The 19,776-nt window shown below is 32.9% G+C and overlaps 2 protein-coding genes across 3 annotated transcripts; both read left to right on the plus strand.

The window, feature by feature from the left end:
- Nucleotides 1–7,651: 7,651 nt before the first annotated feature.
- Nucleotides 7,652–8,593, plus strand: LOC136219436 (probable glutathione S-transferase). The gene is made up of 2 exons (XM_066006843.1): nucleotides 7,652–7,983; nucleotides 8,078–8,593. The coding sequence occupies exons 1-2, from the start codon at nucleotides 7,675–7,677 to the stop codon at nucleotides 8,444–8,446; spliced, it is 678 nt and encodes a 225-aa protein (XP_065862915.1). The 5' UTR covers nucleotides 7,652–7,674; the 3' UTR covers nucleotides 8,447–8,593.
- A 1,147-nt stretch (nucleotides 8,594–9,740) lies between these two features.
- Nucleotides 9,741–13,809, plus strand: LOC136219433 (pyrroline-5-carboxylate reductase-like). Of its 2 annotated transcripts, XM_066006840.1 has the most exons (6): nucleotides 9,741–10,116; nucleotides 10,397–10,445; nucleotides 11,285–11,346; nucleotides 11,950–12,057; nucleotides 12,161–12,271; nucleotides 13,446–13,809. In XM_066006840.1, the coding sequence occupies exons 1-6, from the start codon at nucleotides 9,979–9,981 to the stop codon at nucleotides 13,527–13,529; spliced, it is 552 nt and encodes a 183-aa protein (XP_065862912.1). In that variant the 5' UTR covers nucleotides 9,741–9,978; the 3' UTR covers nucleotides 13,530–13,809. The 2 variants fall into 2 exon arrangements, with proteins under 2 accessions (XP_065862912.1, XP_065862913.1); XM_066006841.1 differs by lacking the exon at nucleotides 11,285–11,346 and having other exon boundaries at nucleotides 10,397–10,441.
- The last annotated feature ends 5,967 nt before the right edge of the window (nucleotides 13,810–19,776 follow it).

The following is a 19,776-nucleotide window of genomic DNA, read 5'->3' on the forward strand; positions in this document are numbered from 1 at the left end:
TCACGCCCAACTTTCCCTTTCAATCTGCTGATTGGATTTTGTTTGCCTTTCTTAAGATCAGATCCCCTTTATTTAATTCCATCAATCTAGCATTTTTGTTGTGATAGGAGGCGATCCGCTGTTCATAGGCGGCGATCTGAGTAGAAGCCCTATCTCTTATTGTTTCAAGATCATCCAGACTTTTTCTGAGCCTTTCACCATTCTGTTGTTCACAATAAAAGGAGGTCCGGCCACTCGGATTTTTTATCTCTATGGGAAGAACCACTTCAACTAACGTGTAACACTATTTTCGTTTCTCAATAGTAACGTGTAACACTAAATCGGTATAGTTAGTTCAGACCGAAGATACTGTTTGTTACACTAAACTGGTATAGTTAGTTCAGACCGAAGATCGTGGCACTGAGCATCCAACTATCCAACACGCTCCGAATCAGAAAAATGAGAGTGAATGGAAGCTCGGTACGCCGAAGTTAGATGAGAATTCTGAAGATAATTATTCCGGTAGGTCCAAATCTCACATAACAATATACAAAATTTCTCCTTTATAAAAACATTACGAGTTCACAAAGAAAATAGTGCTTTCAAGTTCGCATATATAAGAAGAAAGAAACGAAGAGAAAAAGAAGAAAACGGAAAAGTATATTAAGTTAATATATTATATATAATAATATATTGTGTAATTGGTTTAAATATAATATATTGTGTCTCCAAATTTACTCACTTTTATAATTTACCCTATTTTTCTTATCCTATTCATAATTTTAAGGCTTAATACATAATTACACCCTCAAACTTGGCACCTTTATTCCCTTGGCACCCTGAACTTTCATATTTACCTATCACACACCTATACTTGTCTAATTTGAACCTCCTACACACCCAATTGCAGTACACTTATCATTCTAAATATCTGTGACTTCCACGCGCGGAGCTATTGCCACATCAGAAAATAATAATTAGGGATAACAGGAAATTAGGGATTTATTTTCTCTGGGTTCTTCTTCTTTCCGGCACTTTTTCGATTTAATTAGGGATTTGTCAGTTTTCAGTTCCCATATCCTTCAATTTCATCTAGATTGCAGTCGATTTCTTCAAATTTTCTTCGATTTTACACTTTGCTGGAGTCGAGTTCCTCAACGTGTCTTCGGTTTCATTCTTCCAAATCTTAAAAAACGATTTCATCAGCATTTGGTTTCCTCATTTTGTATTGTAACTAATTGGTGAACTGAAGTTCAAAGAAAAGGAATAAAGGTATGTTTGTTATCTTTGTTACATATTTTACATTCTTAAATGTATTCTTTGAAACTAGTTTAGGTTCTTTCGTTATTTTGGGGATTTTTAGGGTTAAAATATAACATTGGGTATGAAAAAGATGCTAGTCACATGGGATGCTTTTGTATCTGTACCTTCTCTTATTTTAATGTAAAATATAATTCTTTTGCACAGGTTTAAATGGGAATTACAACCATAGACGTGTGGTTCCATGTTGGGGGTAAAATTGTTGACAATGACAACACTTGTCCAAGATATATTGGGGGTACTGTTGGGAGATTTTTTATTGATATAGACAAGATAGCTTATTTTGAACTAGCTGGTTTAGCATATGATTTAGGTTGTCCTAGCGTTGAGGGCATCTATGTAAAAAGGTCCAATTCATTTGAGCCTTTGAGGACAGATTCAGATGTTTTCAAATATTTTGATAAAATTAAGTACGGAGAGGAAGTGCATTTATATGTGGTCCCTTTTGATAATTTAATATTGGAAGGTGGTAATAATGTAAATTTGGATAGAGATAGTGTTAGAGAGGATATAGGGGAGGTTGTGGTTGAGGTTGAAAGGCAGGGAGTCATTGAAAGGGAAGAAGTTGAGGCTGGAAGGGAAAGTGAGGTTGAAATTCCTCATAATATTGGTGAGGCTTGTGGACTTGAAGACAATATTAGAGTGACTGATTTCAACTGTGAGATTCATATTGAAGGTGAAGGGGGGATAGAAATAGATTCAAGGGATGATGATATTCAAGACGGAGATCTAGTAGTTGAAGCCGGAGACTCAGGTGGTGAAAGTGGAGAAAGTGATGAGAGTATTGATAGTGAAGACCATATTGGTAGTGATGATGATGAAAATCAAAAGATTGACAATGAATTGAGCGATGTTGATCAAGAGTTGGTCACGGCAAGAGAAACATTAAATAGCTATAGAAGGAGCAGATCCAAGAGTCATCGAGCAAAAAATACAATTGATATTCCATTAGGAGAGGCTGGTATTGATCCGGGGTTCGAAGATATTTATGGAGGTGGACGAAGGAATTATCAAGGAAAACTTGGTGGGGATGAGGACTACATAGGTAGTTCCGATGCTAAAAGCTTTGAGAGTGAAGCAGAAGGAGATGGAGATAATGGAGATAACCTGCCTAAAAGAAGACAAAGACATAGAGTCCATTATGATCCAGCAAGCCGACAAGTTGTTTGGCAGCTAGGCATGGTGTTCGAAAATGTGAAGCAATTTCGTGAGGCAGTGACACAATATTCATTGCAAAGAGGTGTTACAGTGGAATTGAGACCAAACGAACCAAAAAGGGTGAGGGTTAAGTGCAATAAAGAAGGGTGCCCTTGGCTTCTATTTGCTAGTGTTGATGGGAAGTCAAGCAACTTTATTATCAAGAACTATGTTCCAGTTCATAAGTGTTCAAAGTTGACCAAGAATAGGCTCTGTAATTCTAATTTTATTGCGAAGATGTACAAGAATGCTATTTGTAGGCAGCCTGGTATTAGACTTTGGCAATTACAGGTAACTAATATTTTTTTATGTTTAATTCATTTATATGTTGGCCCGTTTGAAGTGATTTGTTTGGTTTTTTTGTTATTATAGGAAGATATAAAGAACGATTGGAAGGTGTATACCAGTAAATCTGTTTGCAGAAGAGCAAAGATAAAAGTAATGACAGATTTCATGGGAGACTACACTTTGGAGTTTAGGAGGCTTTATGATTACAGAGATCTGATTTTGGCTAATAATCCTGGGAGCACCTGTATTGTTAAAGTTAATAAAGAAGAACAACCAGGGAAGTTGTTATTCAGTGGGTTCTATATGTGTTTGAATGCCGTGAAGAAAGGATTCCTAGAAGGATGTAGGAAGTGCATAGGATTAGATGGTTGCTTCTTAAAAGGAGTGTGCAAAGGTCAACTTTTGGTGGCAGTAGCAAAGGATGGGAATCATCAGATGTTTCCTATTGCATGGGCAATGGTGAATTACGAAACTAAAATAAGTTGGAGTTGGTTCATTTCACTATTGAAACTCGATTTGGATATGAAAGATGGGGATCATTACACTATCATTACTGATATGCAGAAGGTTAGTGCTTTTTGATATTCTAATTTTTTCATTATCAGCTATTTTTTCATTACTGATATTTAGTGTTATCTGTTCCTCTTATCTTCCTTAAAACATTTTTCCTTCTTCATGTCGAGCTCTTTCTATTAAATTGTTTGGATTTTCTGAAACAATGAGCGATCCTACTGTCAATAGTAGTGCTGGAATTTTGTTGAAGTTAATATTTAATTTTATTGAAGTTACTGTCTAATTGGAAATTTCACTGTGTAGTGTAATAGTGGGTTTTCATTATTAGTTTATGAAAATTAATAAATATCATGTTTCAACATGTTTGTGTTGAATGTATGTGGAATTGCTTTTGTTTCAACATGTGTCAATCCAACTAAATATTTGCTCACTCAACTTAATTTTTGGAATTGCTTTTACATTTATTTCACCAATGAAACCAACTAGAATTGTTTCCTGTTTACATCATATTTAATTATTGGCAGTAGCAATATTCTATACTTTCAAATGACTTAATTACACTTTTTACTTATGAATTCGCCAATGATTATTACAGGTATATAGTTATAAGCATTACTTTGGGTTCATACCTGTTTTTATATTCTATATTTGTAGGGGTTAATTCCTGCAATCGAGGAGATTTTGCCAAACGCGGAGCACAGAATGTGTGCAAGACATATTTTGGCAAATTGGCAAAAAAAATGGAGAGGGGTAGAAAGGAGGAAGAAATTTTGGAAATGTGCAAGGTCAACATTTGAGGCAGAATTGAAAGACAGACTTCAAGACTTGAGTTTATTGGGCATAAACATAGTCGAGGACCTTCTTTACTACAACAAAGAAACATGGTGCAGGGCATATTTCAGGGACACCTCAAAGTGTGATGTTGTCGATAACAACATGTCAGAAACATTCAACGCCTGGATTCTCGCAGCAAGACACAAATCAGTGATAACATTGATGGAAGAGATTAGAATCAAAATGATGAATAGGATGACTGATATGAGGGAATTCTCAACAACTTGGATTTCAGAATGGTCTCCAATGGCAATGAAGAAATTACAGGAACATCAACAACTATCAATGGAATGTAGGATTACATGGAACGGGGATGCAGGATTTGAGGTTGAAGAGAGCGAATACAAGCATACTGTTGACTTAAAAAAGCTCACGTGTTCTTGTAGAGCTTGGGGCATGAGCGGAATTCCATGTCCCCATGCAATTTGCTCAATGCACAAGCTTAATATGGAGCCAACTGCATACATGTCATCTTGGTATCATAAAGATACATATCTAAAAGCTTATCATTACTTTATTCAACCAGTGACAAATATAAAGATGTGGCCAGAAACATCAAATTCTCCTATTGAACCACCACATATAAAGAGAATGCCAGGTAGACCAAAGCGAAATAGAAGGAGAGAAGTGAATGAATCCAAAACATATGGAAAAAAATCAAGGAAAGGTGTTGCAATGACTTGCTCTATATGCAAACGTGAAGGGCATAACAAAAAAAGTTGTAATAACAAATCACAGGTAACTCTTTTTTATCAATTACTTCATAAAATTAATAGTTCCTTAATGTGATTCTTATAAGTATATTTTGTTTTGTATTATTAAGGGAGCTGAAACAGGACAGAGTATGGCTGGAGGTAGTACCGTTGGTGAATCAAATGTGGGAGGCAGCACCGGCTCTATAAGGGGCAGAGGAAGGGGAAGAAAAGCCACAATCATGAGAGGTGGGAGAGGTATGAGTATAGGTCGTGGACAAACACCATCTACTTCACATCAACTATATGGGCAAAAAAGAAATAATATAGAAGGTCATGGAATTTTTGTAGCTAAATCGGGTTTTACATGCCTAAATGTAAGCTATTTATTTAAAAAAAAATTACCTTTTGCTTATGAAATTAGACAAGTATTAAGCCCAATCAATTTCAATTCTATGAATCAGATTGGTAGACAAGGACATAAAGTGATATCAACTGGAGCTAGGAATATAAAGAGTTCAAGCGATGTTACTGGAGATATTGGTTTTAAGCCTCATGGATTGAAATGGAAAGGAAAAGATGCAATCACAGGTCGACAATTACAACAAAAAAAAGATCACCAAAAGAGAAGTTATGCAAATAGATCAAGAGCCATCAGAATTCAAGAAAGCCGGATTCAGCCGAATTCATCTACTTCATTTGTGCAAGCAAGTCAAATTTCAGCTACAACCTCTAAAGAATGAATTGTGGATTAATGAGATATATTTTGTATTTTGGACTACTTTAGATACAATGGTTGTTGACTAGTGGAGATATATACTATATTTTGGATGGTTGTGCTCATCTTTTGTACTGGGTGGTTGCTGACTAATGAGATAGATACTATATTTTGTGATGCTGTTCCTTATATTTTTATTTTGCTGTTGATATAATTATATCTATAGTAAGTGATTGCTGATTAATGAGATAGAGATTTGTTAGTGTTATATTGAGAATAGAAGTTTTGTTAATGTTTCATTCATTGTATTGCAATTATTTTGGTTGCAAATCTGCCGTTTTTTGTAGTTGTTATTGATGCTGATAATGGACCTAAAAATGCTATTGCTGCTGTTGAAATTCTTGGATTATTGCGGATGTTGAAATCTGTTATATTAGCTTTAAGGACCTAAAAATGTTATTGCTGCTGTTTTTTTGTAGTTTTTTGTAGTTGCTATTGCTCCTGTTAAAACTCTTATCAGTCTATTATATTAGCTTTAAGGACCTAAAAACAAAAACGTTGCAGAGGTTAATTGTTTTAAACTCTCCCAGGTTGAATTTGTAGGCTTTACAAGACATAATACAGAGATTAACATTTGATAATATATGTATTCTTATATGTATGCCATTTAGTTCCTTCATCCATTTGGAAATTGCAGAGGTTACATTGCGCATCACATTTCAGCCAAACGACAGTAATTAAACTAGCTTGATGAAACAGACGATTTCAATGTGCATCCATTTTTCTGCTTGTTCTGACACTAATTAATTTGAGGAAATGTCTTACTTAATTGATACCAATTGGAGAAGAAATAATTACAATTGTGAAGGCCTATTTTTACCTAAAAACTATGCGATTTTTTACCTGATTAGCGTGTATAATATTAACACAATTAATACAAACGAAAATGATCCTGAAGGCTTGTCCTGCTTCAGAATTTGGATCCATCTTATACTGTCAAAGAAGTTCAGGATATTATCAATAATGCAGTTGTTTTCTTTCAATTTTTTTTTGTTGGAAAAAGAAAAAGAAAATGATCCCTGAAGTTTCTTATGGATTAATTTGCTTAAATTGTTGGAAATGCATTGTTCTAAACAAGTCACGACTAACCGTAAGCATTGGATGATGGTCCCAAATGAACATTCTCAACAAAAGGCACAAAAACTCAACCATTCCTGCAATTTTATGAACATATTATGAACACATTAGCATATCTCAAATCAAGGAAAAAGGAAATTCAAGTTTTTCATTGTTTTCTTCTTATAATTGCATATTTCTCCTTCACACATGTCATCATCAATCCACAAGAAGGTCTGCTTGTCTGCAAAAAATTAAATGGCTTCCGATTGAAAGCAGGTCTAATTTCTCCAAAATGAGAAATTGATCAAAACTAAAATGATTATGAACCCTAATTTCCTCAAATTTGCCATTATCCTTCCAAACAAAAGCTTGATAGAGCAGAATACCCAATTACATAAATGAAAAAACAAAATTGAGGAAGAAAGAGTTTGATTAAATTAGTGAAGGAAAATAATACAGTGAAACCAAGAAAATGACGAGAACAGTACGAATGATGAAGATAAGGAAGAAGAAGGTGATTAATTATCATCAAATATCATCTCTCACGCGCTTGATTTTTTCTGTACATCACGCTTATGCCATGTCAGCTATATAGTACGTTTATTATTAATTTTGTGTGTAGGAGGTTCAAATTAGACAAGTATAGGTGTGTGATAGGTAAATATGAAAGTTCAGGGTGCCAAAGGAACAAAGGTGCCAAGTTTGAGGGTGTAATTATGTATTAAGCCTAATTTTAAACCAGCAATTAAACAGACATTCATCATGGATGACGATTTGACCATATGTGGCCTGTTTAGAATTTAACTTCTGTTTTTTTTTCTCGGTCTACACTTTGACCCTTATCCCTCCCAATTATTAAATAATAAACATTAACTACCCCAACGTTTTTTTCTTTTTCTATTGTACCCCTCAACTTTTTCCCCAAGCAAACATAGGCCATTGATTAGTATAAATAAGAACATGAAGCAATAATGATACCCACAAACAAACATTGTTAATCTTAAGCAATTAAACATGGCTGAAGTTAAACTACTCGGAACATGGATTAGTCCATTTAGTTGCAGAGTGATATGGGCTCTAAAACACAAGGGCATACCCTTTGAATATGTGGAAGAAGATCTGGCCAACAAAAGCTCTATGCTTTTGCAGTATAATCCAGTTCACAAGAAAATCCCAGTGCTCGTCCATGGCGGAAAACTAATCAACGAATCCATGATAATCGTCGAGTATTTGGACGAAACATGGCCTGAACACCCCTTGCTGCCTACTGATCCTTATGAGAGAGCACTTGCCAGGTTCTGGGTCAAATTTATTGAAGACAAGGTACACTTTCATCCATCTCTTTAATTTATCTTGTCCAAGTTATATATAATTTGAGGTTATTGTGCTGATTTCCAAATTATGAATGTTAAAATAGAGTTTATCAATGTGGACGATATACCGAAGCAAAGGAGAAGAGCAAGAGAAAGCAATGAAGGCTACCATGGAAATACTAAAAACTATAGAAGAAGAAGCCATGGGAGTAATGGGAGAGAGTAAGTATTTTGGTGGAGAAAAGATTGGAATAGTTGACATTGCTTTTGGGCCAATCGCTCATTGGCTGCCAGTGATTGAAAAAGTAGGCGGAGTAAAACTACTTGAACCCCATAAATTCCCAAAACTGCAGGCATGGATCCAAAATTTCAAGCAATCACCGATCATCAGTGAAAGTCTTCCAAATGAAGAGGAGATAATTGCCTTTTTGAAACGTCGCAGGGAAATGATTTTAGCATCTGCTTCTGCTTGATTGAGCCTTTCTATAATTTAGTATTACTTTTCTGCATTTTGTTTTTAGCTATTATTATGTGGAATATCTAAGTTTGATAAGAAATAAAGGGTTATGTTTTTAGTTAAAAGAACAGGTTGACTAACTTCTATAAATAAAATTTAGTGATCACGTTGTTAGTAACATTGTTAGATATAAGTTTATTAGAATTCCATAGATCAAAAAAAAAAAAGAATTCCATCTTAACATAAATTTAATGTGATTTTAATAAGTATAAATCTAACGATGACTGATTATATATATATATGACCAATAATTGAACCGTTGAACACCACTTTATAAATATGTATAGTTATTTCACGTTGTTCAAAATTTTTTTATAAAAATTCTACATAGTTAACATAAATCATAAATCAGATAGAAAAACAATCATCCAAGTATTTTTTTTCCAACATAACTATAAACTTGATCTATATACTAATATACCACTACAAGAAAATAGCTACTTAGCTACTGAAATTAGCGACCAGATGAAAATCGGTCGCTAAATTGCGACCAGTTTGGTCGCTAATGATTTTTGCCAGTCGGTGTAAGTGAAAAGTAAAACTGGCGTCCTTTTTAGCAAAATAGAAAATAAAAAAGAAAAGGAAAAGAAATTATAAATTAAATAAAACAGATAAAATATAAAAGGGTTAAGGTGCAAAAATACCCCTAACGTTTTGGGTCAAGAGCAATTTTACCCCTAACGTCTAAAATGGTGCAATTTTGCCCCTAACGTTTGTAGCCAAGAGCAATTTTACCCCTAACGTTGGTAATTTGGGTCAATTTCAGATATTATTATAAAACACATATATTTTTATTCATTATTTTGCACCAATTTCATATCAATTCATCCTAAAAAAAGAATTTCATGTTTTTTTGTAATTTAATAATAGAATTGGAGATTAATATTTACAAATTCGGTGAATTTTTTGAATTTTTTTTTATCTAATTCATACAAAAGATAATATATTTTTTTATTTTTTTCACATCCCAGCATATGTTTATGATTTGTTACTGATAAAATGACGCATACATGAAGTGTAGATGATAAGATTCATGACCGAGAAGACAGTTTGATGAATTATTTCTGAAATTGATCCAATTTATCAACGTTAGGGGTAAAATTGCTCTTGGCTACAAACGTTAAGGGTAAAATTGCACCATTTTAGACGTTAGGGGTAAAATTGCTCCAGACCCAAAACGTTAGGGGTATTTTTACACCTTAACCCAATAAAAAATAAATATAAAAACACAACCCTAAATCCTCTCTCTCTCTCCTCTCTTCTCTTCTTCAAGCTCGACAAGCCCCCTCTTCTGAATATCGATGTTTTCACTCTTCAGTGCTCTTTAACCTAATCCATTCTTCTGCTCCGGTCTAATACCTCTCTTTTCAGGCGGCATCTTCTCCGATCTAAACCCTCAAGCTAACCCTTTCCTCTATTCTTCACTGACCTAATCCATCTCTTGTATTCTTCCGAACTTACATACTAGGGTTTATCGGAGCTGGAAAAATGGCTGAGAGTATAGCAAGAGGAGTTGTTCAATCAGGAGTTCTACCTCCTTCTCGCATTCGTACAGCTCACTCCTATCCTGATCGATGCTCTGCCTTCGAGTCTTTTTGTGTTAAAGTTTTCCCTCACAACAATGAGGTAATTATTGATTCTTCTTTTCGCTATTGAATTTATTTATTTTGTTATATCATTACGCAAAATGATCTGGTTTTACAATCCTGGAAAGTTTGGAACCCTGTTGTTGAGTAGGATGTAGGCATTTGATCATTGAAAAAACAAAAGCGATCCCTCTTTTGGACGAGGGTAGTACAGGGTTTCAATTTCATGAAGTCTAACTGGGTGATTATTGTTGTCCTGTTTTTGTTTTTTTTTTCAATCATCGGGTGTTAATTTTGGTTAAATGATTTCATGGAAACAGGTAGTTGAAGACAGTGATGTGATCGTATTCTCTGTAAAACCCCAAGTTGGTATAGCCCCTATTCTTGTGTTTACTTAAATTTAGATGCCTTAACTTTTTGTCTTGGTGAAAGGGATAAGGGTAATGTTTGGCCCCTAACCTATCAAAAATATTTGCATTTTTCCTCTTAGACATATTATTTTATGAAATTATCCTTCACATATAGCAATTAATCACATTTTGTGCAATTTAGACGGATCTTAGTGTGTATGTGAGGAGACCTTCTAAATCGCGGGTGAGATGATTAATCACATTTTATGTTGTAATTGCTGTTCAAGCTCAAGGTGCTTACTCTTCCTACGGCATTGCTTGCAACTTGTGCTTCATTTGATTGATATGTGCGAGTTTTTGTTTTAATGTTTGGTGTCTGAGTCGGAGGAGGGTTGGAGGATCGACTAGAAGTAAGAGTATATGAATTAATTATGCCTAATTTAGGAAATGCAAATCCTACTTTGATTTTTGTGGATAATTTCGCCCTGTTTATTTTGTTCAAGGAGGAGATTGAATTTGCTTTTAATTCTATTATCTGGTTTTGTTGCTCTATGATTTTGATTATCCTTCAATTTTGTCTAGTTTTATCTGGCATGGTTTAAATTTTGATGGCTATTTCTTTTTTCCCCCATTTTACATGCTTGTGTTGAGTGATCTTTGTGACAAGTTAGGACTGTGTTTATTGAATAGTATTTTATGATGCACACACATTCAGTAAGCTTATAGGGCTTTGTTTTACTTAGAAGAATCTGGTCATTTTGCATGCTTTACATTGAAATGCCTAGGAACTGTTAGCAATGTTCAACTTTTAGACTGATAATGAAGACAAATCCAAGTCCTGCATCTGCTTTTTCTCAGTTATGCTAGCATGCCACAATTTGATGGTTAAGATGTCTGGCTCCAGAATTTACCCCGTAGATGTATGCTCCTCTTCTCTCTCTTTGCACAGAATCTTCAACGAAATGAATATATTAGAATTCTAGTCTTGGAGAGCTAGAATCTCATTTATTTATCTTTTTTAATTTTTTCCTTTCAACAGTTTTTTTGAGTTATGAAGTGTCGTTTTGTAACTAATATCGTTTTGACACTGCAAAAGAAGTTTTGAACATTTCATTTTCTGCATTTGTAAAATGCAATGGCCTTGGATTTTCTGTTTCTTATGACTGCTCCAGTCGTGCTAATACACTCTGCACATTTTCATACTTCTTAGATATGAAGACAATGGTTTCTTTCAAATGCATCTCATTTGTTATTCTGATGTATCATTGAAACCTGTATATTAGGCTACCAAAAAGGTCTATGCTTTGTGCTTCCTTGACATGTTTTAGTAATTTATAGTATTCAGGAAATAGATTTGCACCTCCAACCAAGACTCCTCAATCATGTATACAATGTTAGTGATTCATGAGGCATATGATTGAACAATTGCAATTGCAAAACTTTATTTGCAAATCAAGGACCTGATCTTCTATTTGTATTTTCAACCCTCATCTCTAGTTAATTCTAGTGCTTCTTGTTTGTAGGTGTTGGGCATCCAGCAGGAGCATGACACAAAGGAAATGAGTGTCAAAGCTGCTCACACTGAAGAGCTAAAGCGTACCCAACTTATAGCTGAAAATGAGATGAGGGAGGTAATAATGACAGAGGTGTATATAGATTCAGGTTCTGTTAACATGAATTAAAATGCTTGAGTTACTGATCATATGATTTTTTTCTTCTTCTTAATTTCTGCAGAAAACCATGCAATTGAGGAATGAACATGATGTTCAGATGAAAGCTTTGAGGACTGAGCATGAAGATGAGTGCAATAGGCTACAAGAGGAATTGAATCTTCAAAAAACCAAGGTATGAAGTTCTGTCAACTGCTACAATTTAAAAAATTGAGTCCTGGATTTAGTGATGAGTGATAAGCCAAGGAATGACCAAGAAGCTGACCAAGAAGCCAAGGAAACTGATGAGTGATAAGCCAAGGAATGAGTGCTCACTCACAAGTCAAACATAAATTCAATTTAGCATGAATGTGATGTTTTCAATTCACTTATGCCTTTGCTTTTTCTTTTGGTGAACAATTGATCTCATATTTTCTACAATTCCATTTCTATTAACGAATTTCGCTTTTCTCTTGATTTATATGCTCTGTGTGTCATATAGTTAGCAGGCTATCAAGGCTTATACTTTTAATTTTTTTATTGAATGTAGCAAATGGGAAGTTTGTAAAGTTTCGAATAAATCAATTTCACTAAAGAATCATCGTATCTGATCTATGTTATACTTTTCTGTGTCATTCATGCCCAATGTCTAGGAGAACAAAATGAGTTATCGTGTCATAATTGTCGTAAACAAAAATGATAAGCGTGTCAAAAAGGTCGAGTCGGTCGAGTTTTCTCTATAAACCGTGTTCTTGTGTGAGAAGTTGATAGCCCTGCATTTTCCTTTTAGATTTTTGAAGAATTTTCCCTAGACACCAACTGCACAGTACAAGTTGTCCCTTGATCTTTTGGATAGGTCTTTGATTATGTTTAATAAAGCCTCAAACACAATTAAAAGAATCTTAATTAAATCTTAGTTCAAGCTAAAGCTCCAATGATATAATTAATAGTTGTTTTTGTTGTGCTTTTCTTTCTTCTGTTATTAGAATTATGATACTAAATGCTTCTAGGACAGGCTGAATCATTGTTTGATGTAAATGTTGTTCCAGAGGTGTGGACCAAAATCATTATGAAATACATAATCTTGAATTGGAAATATGATATTCCTGTCAGCAATTCAGGGCTTCCGAGCACATGAAAGGAGGTCAAATTGGGTTGTCGTGTCATAGTCGTGTTACGTGATCTATATGTTCTGCTATTCATATAACTTTTGGGTTAAACTTTCAGTGAATGTGTATAGTTCCTTTCCTTGTAATAGCTTACAATAGTAAGCCTCCAGATCTTTTGAGAATAGAAATGGTTTATTTGTGCTGCTTAATCTTGCTGAATTTATTGTCTGTCATCTGAACTGCCAACTCAAAAAATTGCAGTGCTGTTGGTGTCTAGTTCCAAAAAGGAGATTGAGAAAGAACATAACATGGCCTCCTTCAAAGATAAAGAAGTTACTAGATTAATCTAAGATTAGGAGGGATTCGCGGGAGTGCTTACTACGGGCGACTCAAATGCAGTTCCTATACACAGATTTACATAGAATGCAACAGAGTTGCTGACAAACTTGCTAAATATGGTCTTCATATTCGCACGTTCAGAGTTCCTATACTCAAATGCAGTTCCTACTAGATGTAATGGTGTTTGTAATTATAGGTTTGTGTAGTTGGGCATTTTTTGCACGTTCAGGCTGAACTTATTGTATTTGTTACTTTGTTTTCTTTAATAAATTTGGGGTTGTCGGCTTTTGGTGTGCCAATTTAGTTGGGATGCTTGGTGCTGGCCTTTCCCCAATTTCATTCAAACAAATATCAATTATTTCTATATATATTTATAGTTTTCATGAATATTGTTTATTGTGATTGATTTAATGTGAAATGTTATAAATTGTCTAGTATAGGAAAAATTTCCAGTAAATTACTGGCAGCATTTTCGTCAGAAATTCGTCGGTAAACCGACCAGCTTACGTGTCCACCTTGCCCTTTAGCGACTACTTTTAGTAGCAGAATGTGGTCTGTAAAATTGCGACCACTCAGCGACAAACAGTCGCTATAATCTGCGACTATAAGAAAAAATAGTCGGTATTTAACCAGCGACTAAGCAGTTACCGACTGAATGTGTTTGGTCGATAAACCACGAAATTCAGTCGGTAAATCACTTTAGCTACCGAATTAGCTACCACAATTGCGGTAGCTAACTAGCTGTTTTCTTGTAGTGTACAAACTATGTGAGAATCAAGATTCTTGTCAATAGTTTTCAAATAATTTTTTGATTGATTTTTATTGATATTAATAAAAAAAAATTGAAGAGTATTGATATTATTAAATTAAGTTTTGTTTAAAATAGATTTAATAAATAAAAAATTAAGATCATATTTTATTTATTGATATTTAATGCATCATAAAATCAAGATCATATTTTTTTATTACTAATCAATAAATAAAAAATAATATATACTCAAATATTGATATAAAAAAAAACTCATTTATCACATTTTTACTAGTAATGCTAACCAATTTGGCTTCATCATAGGACGACATATCTATTAATGTATCGTCGCCACTGTTTCCGAAAAGGTTAATGTAATGCATAAAAAGTGTTTTGGTAGGAATATGACGATAAAATAGATATTAAGAAAGTTTTTGATACAAAGAATTGGAATTTTATCATAGAAGTTTATATCAATGTTTTGGTGGGAATAGAACTTTAGATTAGAGTTGGCTACATCTAATTTCTTATGTGAGAAATTCTAATTTCTCCTCTCATTTATTATATGCCAATGATATACTGTTATTTTGCAAAGCCTCTGCACATAATGTTTGATTAATGTCATGTCCAACCCTAAACGACATCAGGTATGACGAGAAAATAAGAAAATGAGCATTCACAAGTCTAAAAGATGAAGCGATTTTCTATGAATCGACCCACTTTAGACTATAAGAAACGCTTATTTGAACTGTCTATAATTTATTTATTTATTTGGCTTAGCTTGATAATTCTATCAAGCTTCACACATATCCTAAATCATCTTTTAATTTTTTAAATCGGGAATAAAAGTCATGTAGTTCTACCATATTAATTAGTAATTTATATTTTCTTGACTAATTAAGATAAGAGTAATTTATTCGATATTTAACTTGTCATTATTCTCGTAAATAGTACTAATAATAAAACAGCAGAAATAGTTTTGTAATTCACATAATATAATCTACTCCAATTAATTATATAAATTAACAAAAATCAAGTTAGAAAAACTACAAACTTAAAATAAATATTGTTTTTATCAAACCAACTTGTAATCAAATAAACGGTTTATCAAACAAATTCCTAATACCAAATAAATGTTTTATCAAACCAACTTGTAATCCGAATAAATTTAAAACATTATATTCATCCTAGAATTTCTCCTCTTAAATATCAATTCATCATAAACCACATATATAGTCGAGTCGAGATGTCTCTTTAACATTGCCTAATCTCATGTTGATCTTACCCAACACTTCACTGCCAATACCCGATTAGATCTTTAGATGGTGTACACAGATCATGTTCCTCACTGAATATGGTCTTTAAATATCGAAACCATCGGCCCGGATTACTCTAGATGGATATAAAAATTATAAAATCATAACGTGCTCAAATCTCTTTTCACAATCAAATTTCCAAATTAATCCATAACTATAAATCATTTGCTTTCAATTAACTATTCAGTCAAAATAATCACAATTATTCAAATATTCTCTTAATATAACTAAAATTTTAAAAATTTGTATACAAACATTGATTTATAATTTAATGGGTTAACACACATATTTGCCCCTGTGTTTTCGCGAAAAAACGGATTTACCCTTAAATCAAATAAACCCACAAAACTATCCCTGAATTTTTCATAGACCTGCAATTATACCCTAATCTGACGGAGCTGCTAAACGGCGATGACATCAAACCTTCTTGTCTCCAAAAAAATTGGATGACGACAATTAAAATTCATTTGGTTTCTTATTGTTTTCTATTGCTATTGATTTTGGATTAATTAGGAGGTTTAGACGTCATTTTATTAGGTTGATTGAGCTTTTATGAAAATGAATTTTGACCAATATGTTCTTCTAACTTGCTTTTAATCGAAATTGAATGTGCATATTTTTTTTCTGTTTGTGATTGGTTGTTATTTTCTGAAGTTTTTCTGGAGATAAGAAGGTTTGATGTCATTGCCGTTTAGCAGGTCCGTCAGATTAGGGTATAATTGCAGGTTTATGGAAAATTCAGGGATAGTTTTGTGGGTTTATTTGATTTAAGGGCAAATCTGTTTTTTCGAGAAAACACAAGGGCAAATATGTGTATTAACCCTAATTTAATTCAACCCTAAGAATTAAAGTTTCTCAAAATAATTTACAAACACAATACAAAATCATTTAAAATCAAATATTTTTTTAATATAACTAAAATTGTTAAGTGGTGAAGCTCTTAGCCTGTTGGTTGAGAGCTTACCTATGACACTAGAGGTCATGGGTTCGAATTGTTAAAAATTCGTATAAAATCATCGATTCATAATTTAATCCAACTTTAAAAATTAAATTGCTCAAAATATTTTATCGATAAAATTTAAAATCGTTTAAAGTTAGATATTCTTATCAGACTATTTTCGTTTCTCCCTAGAATAGTAACATGTAACACTAAACCGGTATAGTTAATTCAAACCGAAATTACTATTAGACTCGTGATTTTAATTTTTAATATAGTGTATCATTATTAATTTTTATTTTCAATTTCTTTGTATTATTATTTTTTAATATATAAAAATTCAGACTATGACAATTTACTAGCGTCAATTCCTTTCATGACTGAAACTTCCGAATGGTCGTCTATTTTAAAATATAACTACTAACTAGAAGTCAAATAAACATAAAATAACATTACGTCTTAAAGACATAAACGCTACAAATTCTAATCTACCCACACGAGATCCTTTACTTTAATTCAAGGTCATAGACCCGTAGTCGAGAGTGATTATTGTACCTATAATAATTATTGGAATCCAACCGTGTAAAGTTAGATGTACCTCACACTCCTTTACCTAAAATAATTATAAAACCCGACAGTGTAAAGTCGGATGTTTGTTCTTATTTTCATTCCTCTTTTCTCCCTTTCCATCATCTCTCTGATTGTTCTTTTTCTATCCCTCACAACCGAGCTTCCTGAAAATTATATACCATATATGAGTTACAAAACGTTTAAAAAAAGAAGGCTTAATACATCATTTGCTCCTTGAACTTGTCCAAAAAGCTTGGTTGCCCCTCTAAACTTTCAAAGTGTCCCGATAGCCCCCTGAACTTGCATAAAATGTTCAGTTAGCCCCTGAACTTGCGTAAAATGTAATTAATTGATCACTCGGTCGCAAAACAGTAAGTTAAAGGCGGAAGATGTATTCCACGCATCTTAAAATGTTATTACATAATTAAAAAAATAAATTGAAAATGAAGTTATTTACTTGCTCAACTATACAACTTGTCTTTCTCATATTAGAACTGCATATCCCGATTTTGTTCATTTTACTTTTTTTTTTTAATAACACATTCTTCCCAAACAATAAACAAATATATATATATATATATATATATATATATATATATATATATATATTCTAACTTACCATAAACCATAAAAGTAATATTATGGATGTTGAACAACTTCCACTCACAGATATATATTAATCCTTAAATATAAAATAAATAATTGTTTTGAATTATTCTTCACTTTTTTTTAAATAAAATAATTTGAAATTTACTTTCAACTATAACTTACTCTTACTCTTTTTTTTTATAGAGCTTACTCTTACTCTTAACGGGGCGTTTGGTATTTTATTGAGATAGGAATAAGGATAAAGATTGGGATAGTAATAAAGATAAATGGTTGGAATAAGGATAAAAATATAATAGTCGAGAATTATTATTCAATGTTTGGTATGTGGGATAGGGATAGAGATAAAATAATACATTTTACTATTTTAACCTTATTTAAACTACATAACATTAATTTGAGGGAGATGGACTTTTCCATCCTATTAAAATCGTATGAGTTTATCCCACCCCCTCTTGGGTTTAGGAATTGAGGGATAAGAGGTTTATCCCTCATCTGTCTCACCTTTTTATCTTTCAAACAAACACAGGATAACTTATCTCATGTTTTTTTTATCTCTATCTCACCTCCTATATCCCTTCTAACAAACACTTGTAAGTGTAAGTGTATTGGAAATTAAAAAATATTGATTTTGATCCTTTTAATTTATAATATTTTATAACACTTACCTAAAACTTTTAATTTACTTCTAGAAGCATTAAATTAAATCCATTGATATATTTAAATTCATAATTAATTAACACTCCAACAGATATATATATATTATAATCTATTTCGGAAAATAAAATTTAAAATTTTTAGACACAGGCGTGATAAATAATTTCTGAAATTTTCAAGCTATATGAATCTTTGTCGGGTAAATTAGTTAATTGGTCCAAATTGGGAGCTATTTTTGGCTCTTCGATTTCTCCTCGTTGCGCGAGCTTGTTAGCTGCTATTGCGGGTTTTAGAATTGGATCCTTATCTATAACTTATTTTGGTGTTCTCTATTTTGGGGAGCCCTAAAAACTCGTTTGCTTAAGCCAATTGTGGATAAAATCATCTTGAAATTTTCTATTTGGATGGGGAAATAGCTTTCCATGGCCCGTCGTTTGGCTCTTATTAATTTAGTTATTTCTAGCTCGATGCTCCATTCATTTTCCATTTATAAATGGCCTCCTCATCTTATTCAATATCTAAAGAAATTTATGTTAAAACTTCCTTTGGTCTGGTTCAATAAATAAACGAAAACCTATCTCCCCTTCCTGGGTGTTGTGTTGTAAATCTATTGATTGTTTGGATGATGGTATTTGGAAGTAGGTAGGGTAAGTGTAATTAGCCAACCTTGTTTATTTTGAGGTGTAATTGAAGAGTATAGTAAGTGAGGGTAAGTGATATGAATTTTGACTAATTTTCCTTACACTCCAAATTGGAAGGGAATTATGGTTATGATCTTTTTCTTCCAAAATTATTACCATTTGTCTTTTATTTTATTTATAAAAATAAAAAAATATGAGAGTAATTTTATATATAATTACATTATTAAAACCATTACGTACCTTACCTTCCATTCAAACACAACAAGTTATTTTATACACCATACTTACTTCACTTTATATTACCTTGCTTTAATTACACTTCATTCAAACAAGGTCTAAAGATGGCGGATTAGACGTTAAAGATTATGCTGATACAAATCAAGCCATGTTGGAGAAGTTATATTGGGATTTATTGTCCCTTATTGTTATCCTATTGCTATTTTTTGAAAAAGTGTGTCATTTATGGTGCCGGAACTCCTCACTCGTCTCCCATTGGATCGACAGTTTAGTCTTCTTTAAAAGGGGCTTTAATTTGATTCGAGATCGATCATCTTGGTGGATAGGGACTAATTCAAAATTAAATTTCTGGTTCGATTCTTGGCTTTTGCGAAAGTTGCAAACCACTTATCTCTAACTTACGCAGACTCGACTTTAAGAGATGATTCGGTTCTGAATTATTTTAATGCTCATTCTTACTGGTCAAATTTACCTAATTTTGTGGATACTTTCAAGGAAGAGATAGTCTCTATCAAGGTCGGTTTTAATGTTGAGGATATTT

Source organism: Euphorbia lathyris, chromosome 2 (assembly GCF_963576675.1).
Source record: "Euphorbia lathyris chromosome 2, ddEupLath1.1, whole genome shotgun sequence".
In the NCBI taxonomy this organism is placed as follows: Eukaryota; Viridiplantae; Streptophyta; class Magnoliopsida; order Malpighiales; family Euphorbiaceae; genus Euphorbia; species Euphorbia lathyris.

What these genes read in the sequence shown, in the direction of transcription:
- LOC136219433 (XM_066006840.1), top strand. Translation starts at nt 9,979, where the DNA reads ATGGCTGAGAGTATAGCAAGAGGAGTTGTTCAATCAGGAGTTCTACCT. An exon ending in TTTTCCCTCACAACAATGAG is followed by an intron (nt 10,117 to 10,396) that starts GTAATTATTGAT and finishes TCATGGAAACAG; the next exon opens with GTAGTTGAAGACAGTGATGT. An exon ending in CCAGAATTTACCCCGTAGAT is followed by an intron (nt 11,347 to 11,949) that starts GTATGCTCCTCT and finishes TCTTGTTTGTAG; the next exon opens with GTGTTGGGCATCCAGCAGGA.
- LOC136219436 (XM_066006843.1), top strand. Translation starts at nt 7,675, where the DNA reads ATGGCTGAAGTTAAACTACTCGGAACATGGATTAGTCCATTTAGTTGC. An exon ending in TCAAATTTATTGAAGACAAG is followed by an intron (nt 7,984 to 8,077) that starts GTACACTTTCAT and finishes ATGTTAAAATAG; the next exon opens with AGTTTATCAATGTGGACGAT.